We start from the raw sequence: 14888 nt of genomic DNA, 5'->3' as shown, positions 1-14888 counted from the left end.
GTTCACAGACTGGAAGATTCATCATATTAAAGATGTCAATTTCTCCAGTATATCTATAGGTTTAATATTATCCATATCAAAATCCTAGTAAGGTATTCTTAGACCTAGACAAGCTTATTCTAAAATATATATGGAAAGCTTTACGCCCTAGAATAGCTAAAACAATTTTGAAAAATAGTAAAGGGGGATGGGACTTATTATACAGCAGCAGTAATCAAGACTGTGGTATCAGCAGAGGAGTAGACATGTAGATCAGTGGAATAGAAAAGAGAACCCAGAAATAGACCCACACAAATACGACCAACTGGTTTTCGACAAAGGTGCAAAAGCAGTTTAATGGACAAAGAATAGTGTTTTCAACACATGGTACCGGAGAGATGGACATTCACTGGCGAAACAAAACAGGACAAAAACAGAAAATGAACTTCAACCTGAGTCTCAAGCCTTACACAAAAATGGATGCAAAATGGATCACGGATTTGAATATAAAATGTAAAACTATAACACTTTTGGAAAAGATAATATAATAGGAGAAAATTTTCAGGATGTAGGGGTAGAAAAAGAATTCTTAGACTTGGCATCAAAAGCACTAGAATTGGCAGAAAAGGAAAAGGAAAAACTGATCGATTGTACCTCATAAAAACTTTTGTTCTGTAAAAGAGCCTGTTGAGGTGATGAAAAGACAAGCCATGAATGGGAGAAAATATTGCCAAATCACAATCTGACAAAGATTAGTATCTAGGCTACACCAAGACTCAACACTCAATAGTTTCTTAAAAATCCAACTAGGGGCGCCTGGGTGGCGCAGTCGGTTAAGCGTCCGACTTCAGCCAGGTCACGATCTCGCGGTCCGTGAGTTCGAGCCCCGCGTCAGGCTCTGGGCTGATGGCTCAGAGCCTGGAGCCTGTTTCCGATTCTGTGTCTCCCTCTCTCTCTGCCCCTCCCCCGTTCATGCTCTGTCTCTCTCTGTCCCAAAAATAAATAAACGTTGAAAAAAAAAAATGTTTAAAAATCCAACTAGAAAATGGCTAGAAGACATGAACACCTATCTCACCAAAGAGAACCCATGGACAGCAACAAGCTCATGAAAGATGGTCAGCATGGCCGATCATCAGGGAAAGGCAAGTTCAAACCATAGTGACATTAGTGACATATCACAACACATATCAGAATGGTGTCACCTAACAGTGACAACACCAAATGATGGCCAGGCTGCAGAAAAACTAGATCACTCATACATTACTCGTTGCTGGTGGGAATGTAAAATGGTGCAGAGATTCTATCTAACTGGCTGTTCTTTATAAAACTAAACATGCGGGGTGGCTCAGTCCGTTAAGGGTCCCACTTTGGCTCAGGTCATGATCTCACAGTTTGTGAGTTCAAGTCCTGCTTGGGTCTCTGCGCTGACAGCTTGGAGCCTGGAGCCTGCTTTAGATTCTGTGTCTCCCTCGCTCTCTGCCCCTCCCCCCACTCGTGCTCTGTCTCTCTCTCAAAAATGTAAATAAATAAATAAATATTAATTAAAAAAAAATGGGGCACCTGGGTGGCTCAGTTGTTGAAGCATATGACTCTTGGTTTCCGCTCAGGTCATGATCTCAAGGCTTTGTTGGTTCGAGCCCCACATTAGGCTCTGTGCTGGCAGTGCAGAGACTGCTTGGGATTCTCTCTCTCCCTCTCTCTCTGCCTCTCCCCCACTTGCGTTGTCTCTGTCTCTCTCAGAAATAAATAAATAAACTTAAAACAAAAACAAAAAACTAAACATACAACCACACATGACCCAGCCATTGTGCTCTTGGGCAATTGTGTCAGAGAAATGAAAATTTATGTTCACACACACACACACACAAAACCTATATGCAAATGTTCCTGAGAGCTCTATTTGTAATCACCCCAAACTGGAAACAACAGCAAATGTTTCTATACCGTGGAGCACCACTCAGCCAGCAAAAGGAGTGAACAACTAACACAACAGCCTGGATGAATCTCAAGGAAGCCATGTTGAGTGAAAAAAGCCAATTCCAAATGGTCCCATATCGTGTGGTTCCATTTATATAACATTCTCAGGAAGCCAGACACAGACAGAGAGAACAAATTAGGAGTCGCCAGGGATTAGGAGAAGGGAACAGGAGGGCGGTGGGTGTGGATCTAAGGAAAATGAAAGGAATCCTTCAGGTAGGAGGAATGCTCTGTATCTTGACTGCATCAACGTCAGTCTGCAAGTGCGCTGACGTTTTGCAAGATGTTACCCTGGGGGGGGACTAGGTGAAGGGTGCAGGGATCTCTCTGTACGACGTCTTGCAATAGCATGCTATTGTTTACCATGTCTACCATTATCTCAAAAGAAAAACTTTGATTAAAAATATTTTGCGATTTCATAGAAAAACACGCGTTTTTTACTTCTGTTGAAGAAGTTGCAAGGTCTTGGAACACTGGGCCTGCCATGGCAGCCATCGGCTGGAGGTGATGGTGGTGCCCCCTCCAGACAACAGGACAGGATCCCTCCTGTTTGCCACAGCACCTCCTTCTCTCTACCGCCTCCTAACCTGCCATTTACTACAATTACTGTTTCTGGTCTGCTCCTAAAGACTGGAGTTTGCTGCCTTTGCCCTCGATGGTTCCCGTGTTCCTCCTTGGGAAAGGAAGATTGCAGGGAGGAAAAAAGCAGAGAGAAAACAGATTGCTTTGCGCTGGCTTTCAGATCCCGTTACCTCGTTCGGAAGGCTCACCGCCATCGATCCAAAATTCCCACTGTGTGTGAGATGGATAGGAAAGTGTCCCCCTGGTTTTGTTCACCAGGACACTGAATTGAATCTCTCAAACTTAAAATGGATAACTGTAAAATTTGAACATACTTTAACAACGCCAGCCTTATGCACGATTGAGCACTTAAGACTCATTCCTCAAAAGTGAAAACCCGACCTAACATGGAAATGACAGTTCGCGTTTAATCTGCTCAACAGTGATAGAGTTTAAGATCGCTTTTTGAGGGCCACAACTATTTTGGGGAGGAGTGTGGATAAGGTTTTATTTCATCCTCCTGTGATGCATCCACACAAGGGAACAGATGGGTGGGCACAATCCAGAAAAAAATATGCCAAACTCTTATTATGTCAATGTTAAAATCAAGAAAATAACCGTTAAACTAGTTTTTTACAGTTTATAAAATCGGGGCTGGCTTGAATGCAACAATTCTGAAAATGGGAATAAGAAATACTTATGCAGATACATGTGCCATATGTATCCAGGAATAATCTGTGTTTTTTAAATGTTGATTTATTTTGAGAATGAGAGAGAGAGAGAGCGGGGAAGGGGCAGAGAGAGAGGGAGAGAGAGAATCCCAAGCAGACTGTCAGCGGAGAGCCCGACGCGGGGCTCGATCCCACGAACCCTGAGATCATGACCTGAGCCAAAATCAAGAGTCGGATGCTTAACCGACCGAGCCACTCAGGTGCCCCAATCTGTGTTTTAGCTTGCTCCTTCCTGGATGGAGAGGAGATGCTCAGGGGGAAAAAAAAAAACCCAGTCAAGGTCAATCAAGCGATCCGGGTAGGTTGAGGGGGAAGCTCCCTGACACCCACCTGGTTTTCCGAGGTGCTGTTCTCATTGCCCATGGTGATTCAGGGTGCCAGCGACCCTCTGGATTTTACCAGAAGCAACTGGAAGAAATAAAAGGGTATACACATCCATAAAATTGAAGAAGACCTCAGGCATTTTTGGTCTGCCCATCAACTCAGACTCAAAAGCCAGGTGATGGGAAATGTTGATCTCTGCAGCCACATCACAGAAACTTGCCTTTGAAGGGTTTTCTTTTGTTATACGCCACCCAGACTTCTTTCCCCTGTCCGGGCTGCTGTTCTCACTCCCCACCCCAGGGGCTGGCAGACAGCTCAGAAAAATAAGTTTGTTCCTGAGTCTCCGACTTAACGTCAATGTACACGCAGAGGTGTATCTACAAATGAAGTGACAGAAGGGGCCCAGTTGCCAAGGAGAGCTTGAGAAGTGTCACTGTCGGGGTGTTTTGTGTTTCTAATCGTGCTCACTCTGGAAATCCAGAGTATGGCGGTTCCCCCATCAGGTGACCGCAGAGCCCGGTGTCGAACATTAGGAGGCGTGAAATCCACTTTGTTCGATAACGTATGGTTTTTATTTATTTATTTACTTTCCAGTGTTTATTTATTTTTTGGGGGGGGGGGAGGGCAGAGAGAGAGGTGGACTTGGGATCCAAAGCGGGCTCTGCTCTGACAGCAGACAGCCAGTGCGGGGCTCGATCTCACGAACTGTGAGATCCGGACCCAAGAGGAAGTTGGACACTTACTAGACTGAGCCACCCAGGCGCCCCAATAACACGTGGTTTCTATATTTTTGGCTCAAAGCACTCGTTTCATCAAATCGGCTTTGCTTCTGCACATATTTTTACGATGGCAGAATGGTTTTCTCGGGGAGGAGAACGGGTAGCAGGGCCCAGACAAGGAATAAATAATCATGTAAAGCGGCCGGCCACCGGGAGGACTCTAGACCCATTCCGTCGGGCTCACTTAGCAACACTGTTCATCCCTGTCTTCCTGAGGATGCTTCCCATACACAGCGAAGCCCAGGTCAGCGCCGACATCGGCTGAGTTCCAGGAGACCCCCTAACATCGGCAGGACGGGGACTCTCACCTTCCTTTTTCTAGATGGAGAAACTAAGTCACAGAAAGCTGGTAAAACGTATCAAACTTTCAGAACTGGAACCTTAGAGATTACCAGTCTATTCCATGGGGGGCGGGTACTGAAATGGGAGAAGGCAAGGGGACTTGCCAAAGACCCAGCTGGGACAAGTCAAAGCTGGTAATAGAACTCAGTCTCCTGCCTTCGAATTCAAGATTCCTTCCACAGCAGTGTGGTATCATTAGTATTTGCTCAGAAAACTTCAGTGATTGACTTACAAGTAAAATTTGTCCATTGATCTGCTCATCCATTCAACCAACTCTGACCGGGTAGCTACCATATGCTGTGTGTACTGAACCGTCACTGGAAAATCAAATTGAAGTATTTTGAGCAGCACAAATAAAATGCCCCCCAAACTGAGAAAATTGTGAGTGATGTCACTGTAGTGATCAATTCTCTCACTCCTAACCCTTGAGCCAAAAGGATACAAGTCCTTAACCCTTTCTTGACCTTCACTGTTTATAAGATGGGCCAAAAATAAAATGCTCACTCACAGAATGTAAAAATCATCATGTGCTTCAAATTGATCGCTTCAGGGTGTTTTGGATGTTCATTTGGAAAATGATGACGCTTCATTAGCAAATACCATTGAATGCTACAATCATTACGCCCTTATCTATCCCCGTCACATCCTCGTGCCGACCAGTTTAACCCAGACACAGTCGGAATGTCATACGGTCCAATGTCATATTAGTTTGTGAAACTCATTCGGAGGATTCAGTTGAATAATTGTATGACAGATCAGAGCGCTTGAACTAGCTTTTTACACAGGTAAACAGACTAAAGACAATGGCACAACTACTTCTGGCCCAGTGCGAATTTCAAAGCCACAGAGCGAAGGCTTGGCCGTTTCTGGAACTGTCTCCTCTGTGAGCTGCAGAACTGCCAGCCCCCCGGGCTCCCCCAGGACCAGAAAGGAAGGCGGGTACAGCTTTGCCGGCTACTTACATTCGGGGAAGGTCTGTGCGACTTGGGAGGCTGCGGGCCCACGGAAAGTCTGCTGTTCAGCAATCGGACTTTCTCCTCCTCCATTCAGAAGCAGGTGAGGCCCAAGCCGAGGCATCCGCCCACCTTCACGCAGTTGGACAAACAACCCGTCTCCACCCCTGACACTGACACAAACCAGCTGCGCCTCATACCTGAGCGGCGGCTGTGCGGAGCCTCTGTGATCACACAAACGTGGCATCAGCGTTTCTGCGCCCATCGCGGCCACGGCCTTTCACGAAGAGGATTTTCCCCGTGATTACATTAGCTGGGCTCCTTTCAGAGAAGGCTTATCCAGACTAAAACTGGGCCCGTGGCCGGATTGGCTGCACCTAAGCGATCAGAACTGCCTTGCCCGGCAAGCAGGGAGCCACGGATCACTCGCTCGCCCTTTCCGCAATGGAGCAGGGACAAGCCTTTCGTTGGAGAAAGGAGTAAAATGCTCAAAGGGCTTCCTGTTTACACCTGGAAATTTTCCACCCTAAATAATGTGGAAACACAGAGAAAACTTGTGGAAAACGATGACGCCAGCAGTCTGGCACCTGTTTATAGTGTGTGGTGTGGAGAATGTACTTACCGAGGCGTGGCTTGAGTTTCAACAAGCGAAGTCATAAAAGGCCGCCGGCTTGGCCGGATCCCTGATAGGCAGACCTGCCCATTGGGGTGGAGGAGGCCCCAGGCCCTTGGGTGGGACCAAGGGGCAGCTGCCCAGGGACCCTTTTGCCCAGCAGCCTCCCAGCTCCCAGGATTGGCCAGTTATGACCAGGCAGCCACTCTTTTGTATGAATGCAGCCGGTTTTGGTTTTGTTTTTTCTCGCCCGGAAGCCTTTCCTTCTGCAGAAGCCCCTTATCCCTGCCACAGGTGCGACCCCTCCCGGGAGACAAGTTGGCATTTCCTCAAAGGCTTCCCTGGGACCAGGTGTCTTATTAAGCTCGGAAGGGTGTCAGGAGCTTCCCAGAGGGGAAAGTCGGATGTGGAGGGGATCTCTGTGCCCCCACGTCTGGTTCGAACAGAGCAGAAGTGTGTCTGTTTCAACAAACGAATGGATACTCAAATTGTGGTAGACCCATTCATCGGAATATTAATCAGCCATAAAAAGGAACGAAGTTCTGACTCAGGTAACCACTCGGATGAACCTCAGAAATTTACTAAGTGAAAAAAGTCAGACACAAAAGGTCCCATGTTGTGTGATCCCACTGATACGAAAAGTCTAGAACAGCGAAGTCCAGAGGGACAGAAACCAGACTGATGGTTCGCAAGGGCTGGGGGAAGGGTGAGTAACTCCTTGGTGGGTTCAGGGTTTGATTTTGTTGTGATGAAAATATTTTGGAACCAGATAGTGGTGGTGGTTGCACAGCATTGCGAATGTGTTAAATACAACAGTTCACTTGAAAATGGTTCGTTTTACCTTATATAAATTTCAGCTCACGTTTTAAAAGCGTAGGTCTTTCACAGCTTGGGGTTCCGCATAAACTATTGTTTGAAAAAAGCGTTCCACCTGGAGGGAGGCGGCACTTGAAAACTGTCACTTTTACGTTGACAAACACCAGGTTTCTGTCCAATTAAGGATCGGTGGGATGAGAAACAAGAATGTTTGCCTTCTTCTTCCTCCTCATCCCCACTCAAATCACAGGAGAATTTTTCTAGGGAGGAAAATCTTTTTAAGTGAGATGCCTTGGAGGAACCAGTTAGAAAGGAAGAGAAGTCTCTTCAACAGGGGGGCAAACGCAGTGAAAGAGAAGGGAAGGATTGGGGGCACACTGCTGAGGAGAGGGGAGAGAGGATGGCCAACCAAAATAGCCGAGTCACGGAACCCGAGTTGAAGGTGGGGAATGTTCAGTATTCAATTTTCACTCGTGTACATTCAGCAGTGCAAATTGCTGAACCATCCATGAACCATGAACCATGCTTCCATGAACCTCTGTCAACTCTGGGGCTTCATGGGTGGCTGCTGATATCACTATTGCTGCCACCATTGGTCCCTGGGCCACCGCCATCATGACTGCTGGATCCTGGGCAGAATCACTGATGCCCGTCCCACCACCACTTGCCCTGGCCGCCTCTGAGCTCCAGGGGCCGCCACCGTCAGTGGGAAAGAGAACAAATCAAAACACCAACACTTCAGCTTCCGCCCCAGAAGCTGGTGCTCTTATAATGTCTTATAAGTGTCTCTTATAATAAATTGCCCAGGCACAGAGGACGTGTTGAGATGTCAGGCACTATGGAATCCCGACCGTCCACATTCCTTAGCTGTGACTACCTCTCCCCAAGGCAGTACTCTAATGGGACCTCAATATCCGTCTCCTTGCCTTACCACTGTCTACACGTGTCCGTGGCTGACCAGCTTCCCTCTTTGTGCTTGTCTTCTTCCAACCCAGACACTAAGCAACCAACCAGATTTCCATTTCCTGCCACGCATGGCTAAACACAGGTGTGTGCACGTTCACTCATCAATCTCCAGGATAACCTCCCTTTGGAGGCAGGGGGTTGGGATTATGAACCAGACCTTGCCGCCAGACTGTTGCAGTGTGAATACTAGCTTCACCACTCGATGTATAAACGCTAGTGAGTTCGTTAACTTCTATAACCTCAGTTTTGTCATCTCTAAAATGGGAATCCTAACAATACCTACCTCACATGGCTGTGATGAGTTAATTTCAGCAAAGCTCTTAGACTAGATTAAGCACAAAACTGCTGCCTATTACATTATTATTGGCAGTGGGTTTCTTTGGAGTCCCAGTAGGCAAATCCCTCAGTGGCACAAGGTTTGTATTGCCTTCTTCTTATCCCTTCAATAAAAATCAATAGATTTTTTTTTCAATAGAAAAATGTTTTCAATAGAAATCGGGACATCTGCAATAAAAGCTCAGCTGAACTGACTTGTGCACTAGAAGAAACAAATGGTGACAAATAATGTTTATTTTTGAGAGAGAGAGAGAGACAGATCGTGAGTGGGGGAGGGGCAGAGAGAGAGGGAGACACAGAATCAGAAGCAGGCTCCAGGCTCCGAGCCTTCAGCCCAGACCCGACGCGGGGCTCGAACCCACAGACCACAGGATCATGACCTGAGCTGAAGTCAGACACTTAAACTGACTGAGCCACCCAGGCGCCCCTAAAATTCATTTTTAAAAGATAATTGTTTGGGAGGATTTTCGTTTTTCAGCTGGCATATTGGTGTCCCATCATCACAGCCGCAAAAGACCCCGAACACGATGGGACAGTCTTTGAGTCATTCGTTCGTTTCTTCACGCATTCTATAAATACGGAGCTTTTTTGTGTACCAAGCACTGGGTGTTCGAGTTCTCTGTGATACTTACAGTGGAGCTATGGGGTAGGTATTTTCTTTTCTTATGGATGAACACCCGAAACCCAGAGGGATCGAGTCACAGGGTCAAAGACCGGCAGAGAGCAAGAGGAAGGATGGATGGCCCCAGACCCTGCGTTCATGAAGGAAGTGATGCTACTACCTTGAAAGCTTCTTCAATGCCGTTCAAAGGTAGTTGACGGCCTTTTTCTCTCGTGTCTTTTTCTGCTCATTTACTTTTGGTAGAGCATGGAGTTTTTAGCTGTTGGCACCTGGAGCCGGTTAGGAGGGTCCGGGCTGATTGGGCCACCCCCTCCCTGATCTGCGGACAGGGCCAGGTTTGGGAAGGTGATTTACTGCAGTGGCCCAGATAGCCTAGCAGGGCTGGGTAGGCGGAGCATTGCTGGGAGGAGCCAAGATCACCACCGGGGAAATGGAGCCTGGGGCCAAGTGTGGAGGAGGGGAGACGGAAACGTGAGAACCAGCACAGCAGCTGACGGGTGCAGAAGCAGTCTGTGGGCGGAGGCCGCAGCTCAGAACGAGATTGCGATGTCCAGGTCAGGCTGACGCCCCATTTCATATGCTGTGTGCAGGGTGGGGAGGTGCAGGGAGCTGGGAAATCAGAGACAAGATCGTGCCAGCCTCGGTGGCGACGCGGAGACTCAGAGAGGTTTTGCAACTAACCTCCACTGTCCTGTGAGAACAGCCTCTTGGAATCTGCTGATCCATCCCACCATCGTACCGAGTTTTCTATTTGGGGTTTTCTATTCTCTTGTTTAAAAAAAAATTCTTTTTTGTATGTGACAGAAATGTATCTGTTTTGGGGCGCCTTGGTGGCTCAGTCGGTGAAGCGACCGACTTCGGCTCAGGTCATGATCTATCTCACAGTCCGTGAGTTCGAGCCCCGCGTGGGGCTCTGTGCTGACAGCTCAGAGCCTGGAGCCTGTTTCAGATTCTGTGTCTCCCTCTCTCTCTCTGCTCCTCCCCCGTACATGCTCTGTCTCTCTCTGTCTCAAAAATAAATAAACCTTAAAAAAAAAAAAAAAAGAAATGTATCGTTTTAAAGGCTTAAGAAGTTTTGATTTTTCTTTTGCACTGAGCATGCTGGGTTGTGAGTGCTGGAAGAAACCTGGGGATCATGTTCAACACCCCCTTCGCAGACGGGGAAGCTGAGGCTGAGAGGGTAGGAAAGGATCGGCCCTCGTCTCCCAGCAAGCAGGGGCTGGGACCAGATGTAGACAGGCACGCTTCTAGCAGGCAGAACCCCGCCCCCTCCCCAGCAGGCCTCTGCAGGCTCTGCAGTCACCTCCCGACCAGACCAGCAAGGTCAGATAGGACCCGCCTTCCCTGCCGTGGCATTGATTGCCCTCCGGCCGCGGTGGCATCCAGCCCGTCAGGTCCTGTGCCAGCTGGGGATGTGGGAGGCATCGACCGGAGGAGTCCGGGTTAGGCTTGCTTATTGAAGGTGAGCTCAGCTGCACCTGACCAGCAGCGACTTGGGCCGCTTGCCACCCCGGTGACCCCAGCCAGCTGCTTGTTCCCACAGATGGCCCCAGCAGGCGGGAGACCTCATCTTCTCCCCCCCCCCCCCCCCCCCGGTGGCTGAGTTCAGTTGTTCTAACTCCCTCCTTTGCACAGCTGAGCGTGGTGCTACTTATAGCTCTGTTATCATGTTCCTGTTTGAATACAAACAAACCGCGGTAGCCTGGGAAGGGGATTTGTTGCAAGACCTCGCCGGCCTGCTTTCTGCTCCGGCAGGGACCTGGCTGCTCTGTGGGGTTTGAGGGACGTGTGGCTCTTCCTTGCCGCTCTTCCCCAGCCTCCTGTGTTCTCCCTCGCCCATCTCTGAGGCCACCGAGAAATTTCGATGGGAAAAGGCAGCCTCGACGCACATGAGGACTGAGAGTTACTCACACATCTCCTCTCACGCCCCCGAGACCAGAGGCCACGTCCCCAGCCCTGCTCCTGGGGAGAGGCTGGGCCAGTATTCAGCTGTTGCTTCTCAGCCTCAAACCTACTGTTTCCCGGTGCTGGGGACTCTGCAAAGCCACTTCTGCTTTGCCAGCTGCTCCTGGGAGGCCCTGCAGGAGGAGGCAGAGGCCAGAGGTGGAAGGAGGAAGGAGAGATCGTTCCGTCCCTGTCTGTTTCCCGGTCCTGGGAGCAGCACCCAGCCTACAGCCTTCACCCCCGGGGGGCAGTCACCTGCTGTGTAGCACTGGCATCCTGTCTCCGGTTGTCCTGCTGCCCACAGAGCTCGCCTCATGGCTGGGCCTCCCTCCACAGGGGTCTGGGGTTCCCTCCAATCTTCTACTTTTTAATAATTCCAGCTTCTTTGTGCCCCATAAGCCCTAAGTGTGATATCTGCCTCCTGTAGCTACCACCTTCTGTCGCAACTCTGAGTTTGCTTTTCTGCCTTGGCATTTACTTAGATAGCCATTCTTTATGTCAGATTCTCTCTGATAGAGTAACTGGGACATTTCTGTCTTCTGACTTGACTGGCTGCTACGCTGGCAGAGTTGGGATTCCAACCCAGACCTTCTTTCTCCTGGTTCAGGATTCCCTGCTTTGGAACCCGATAAACGTGTGTTCCATTCCATGAATGAACAAGGTGAGTTCCCCCCCCCCCCCCATTCATCAGTTCTGACTTTAGTTAAGATGTGGTGAGGATTCCCCACCAGCTCTGGCAACCCACGATCACCAACAGGGGCAACCTGGCTGATCTTATGGACCGCCTTCTTAGACGGTCCTCAAGGGCCACCCTAAATTTAGCTTCTTCTGGAACCACACTGAATCTGCACACTTTCAGCTGCATGGCTGAGAAGTAGTTGCTGAGAACTAGCCAGCCCACAGATGGCCACAGCCCCGTGAAGGATCCCAGCCGAGAGAGACCAAGAGAAAAAACCCAGAGGAGCCGCCGAGCCCAGCCCAAATGCCAATCCATGGGATCAGATCCTAAAGAGTTCGTGTTTTAAACCCCTAAATTTTGGGGTGATTTGTTCATGGCAAAAGCTAACTGATAAGATCTCCCCCCAGAGGGCCCATTTAACTTGCCTTCATACCAGCCTACACCCAACTGTGACTATCCATCCTGAAGATCTGTGCATTGAAGCACAAAGGATGTCACGTGACAGACGACCGCTAGATGGATCATATTCCTCTCCCGTGGTAAGATGACAATTTACAAGCATGGCCCCTTGACTAGTGGCCCCTAGTGTCATCGTGGCTGATGCCAGACTATCCCTGCACTCTGAGGATGAAGCTCTGAGTTTACATTATAAACAGTGCCTGGCCCCTTAGCCTAAAATGGAAACATGAGGCCATATATTGGTTTGCAGTAAGAGGTCTCTTTGCTTTCTCTTTTCTTCCTGCTAAAACAGATATTTGATGACACCTTTAAATATAAGGTTCCCCTTCTTCGTGATCTTTATATAGTCCTTTGCAGGCTGGGTGTTGGCAAAACCATATTGCTTAGAAAAGCAAGCTGTTGAAACCCACAAACGTTCAGACATCAGTCGAATCCCAAAGCTAAAGTGTGCTGTCATTTTTGGAAAGCAAATACAGTATGAACATAATTGAGAACTACAGGCCCAGGGGAGGGTTGGGGGGGTGGGGGGAGACGGGATGAGACACGACAGAAATCTTGAGTGTGGATGAGATATCAGTGCCAATTACGGCAGGGCCAAAATGTTATACTGATGAGCTATATGTTAGAACTGAACTAAGAAGCTGAAGATATTTGCCTTCTGCAGGACGTAATAAGTCTTTGCAAATGCAATTACTAGGCCTTGGAGAGGGTTTCAGCTACCATCAGGGAATTTTATTATGTAACATAGAGAATCACTTTTTAAGCCATTTGTCCTTCAGACAAGTTTATTGTAGACTTATCTTTAAAAATTTAAGGAGAGAATAATCACTATATAATTTAAAAATTCTTACAAATGAGGCTTTGTTAAGTCCCATTTGTTCCAACTATAGTTCTTTTCAGCAAGAACAAAAAGGACATCTTAAGCAAATTTTCCTGTGTGTATGTGTTTTTTAAAATTTTTTTAATGTTTACTTACTTCTTGAGAGAGAGAGAGAGAGAGAGAGAGAGAGAGAGAGAGAGCGTGAGCGGGGGAGGGGCAGAGAGAGGGAGACACGGAATCCGAAGCAGGCTCCAGGCTCTGAGCCATCAGCCCAGAGCCTGACGCGGGGCTCGAACTCACGGACCGCGAGATCGTGACCTGGCTGAAGTCGGCCGCTTAACTGACTGAGCCACCCAAGCGCCCCCCTGTGTTTTTTTTTTTTAATTAACTTTTTTTTTTTTTTTTTTAATTTTTTTTTTTTTCAACGTTTATTTATTTTTGGGACAGAGAGAGACAAAGCATGAACGGGGGAGGGTCAGAGAGAGAGGGAGACACAGAATCGGAAACAGGCTCCAGGCTCTGAGCCATCAGCCCAGAGCCCGACGCGGGGCTCGAACTCACGGACCGCGAGATGGTGACCTGGCTGAAGTCGGCCGCTTCACCGACTGCGCCACCCAGGCGCCCCTTTAATTAACTTTTGAGGTAGCGACCTGTCTCTCCATGTTTCTTCCCCAAAAGATATAAAACAATGAGATAGAGAAAGTAAATGTGTGCAACAACCAGACCCTCAGGATAACTTGAAGACAGGAAGAAAGCAGAGACAGTTAAACAGCACTCTTCAGAGTAAACTGAATAACAAGAGGAAAGTGAGACGATCCAGGAGCGTGATTTTTCATGCGCCCATCCTCTGCCCTCCACGAATCTTTGCGGAAAGCACAGGTAGACTGACTAATGTAGAAAAACAGTGGCTGGGGCACCTCGATGGCTCTGTCGGTTAAGCGCCTACTCATTATTTCAGCTCAGGTCATGATCTCACTGTGAGTTCAGAACCCCGAGCTGGGCTCTGTGCTTACAGTGCGAAGCCTGCTTGGGATTCTCTCTCTCTCTCTCTCTCTCTCTCAATAAATAAAAAAAAAAAAAAGAGGGGCGCCTGGGTGGCTCAGTCGGTTAAACGTCCGACTTCAGCTCAGGTCACGATCTCGCGGTCCGTGAGTTCGAGCCTCGCATCGGGCTCTGGGCTGATGGCTCAGAGCCTGGAGCCTGCTTCTGATTCTGTGTCTCCCTCTCTCTCTGCCCCTCCCCCGTTCATGCTCTGTCTCTCTCTGTCTCAAAAATAAATAAACTTAAAAAAAAAGAAAAAAAAAAAAGAAAAATGGAGAAGATGGAAGGAAGCTAATGAATGAAGACTTCATTGATCTATAACTATTCTCGGAATGATTAAGTTTCCTCGTTGGGCTTCAGATGTGGACCTCAGTCCAAGCGTTGCTTCCCAAGCCCCAGCTCAGCCCCTCTCTCTCACCCCTGTTTGTTTGGTTTCTAGGACTACGTATAGTCTGAGCACTACCCGGCTTCCAGAACGTGGGCCTGAGGACAGGTCTTGCCATGTATGAACACAGCTCCCAAAAGATAACTTCCTGAATTCCCTCCCAGGAGGATCTGCCCATCTGATAAGAAGGTCTGGTACTAATGACTGCCCATGGGCACCGTTCCTTCTCCGTCTAGTTGCTTCTCCAAGGTTGGCATCTGTGATTAGGTCATTCCCTGCGCACCCCCCCCCCCCCCACCTGTTAACCAAGACAAGCCAACCTGAATCTTCTTGTTTGTGCTAAACTAGGGAGAGGTGTTGGCAAAAGCATCACCAGTCCCGGGGCGGGAAGACAGGCTGGCACTGGGGACGAGGGGAGCACACCCACCAAAGGCCGGAGAGCGCAACTGCCACCAGGTGATGCAGACAATAACATCACCAAATGTTCTCCAAAGAACAGGAACACATGAGAGGATGGCCTTGTGACTGACCAGGACTCGGGGCTTGGTCGTCTCATCTGTT

General features: G+C 48.4%; 1 protein-coding gene across 1 annotated transcript in view; it reads right to left on the bottom strand.

The window, feature by feature from the left end:
* The window catches only part of TACC2 (transforming acidic coiled-coil containing protein 2), a 214718-nt gene that overhangs the window by 195367 nt on the left and 4463 nt on the right, over nt 1-14888 (bottom strand). The window contains 1 exon segment of the mRNA XM_045439735.1: nt 3579-3656. Coding sequence (XP_045295691.1) covers nt 3579-3611 — 33 coding nt within the window. The 5' untranslated portion in view covers nt 3612-3656.

Source organism: Leopardus geoffroyi, chromosome D2 (genome assembly GCF_018350155.1).
Source record: "Leopardus geoffroyi isolate Oge1 chromosome D2, O.geoffroyi_Oge1_pat1.0, whole genome shotgun sequence".
Classification (NCBI taxonomy): Eukaryota; Metazoa; Chordata; class Mammalia; order Carnivora; family Felidae; genus Leopardus; species Leopardus geoffroyi.
This window is presented reverse-complemented; position numbering and strand designations above follow the sequence as displayed.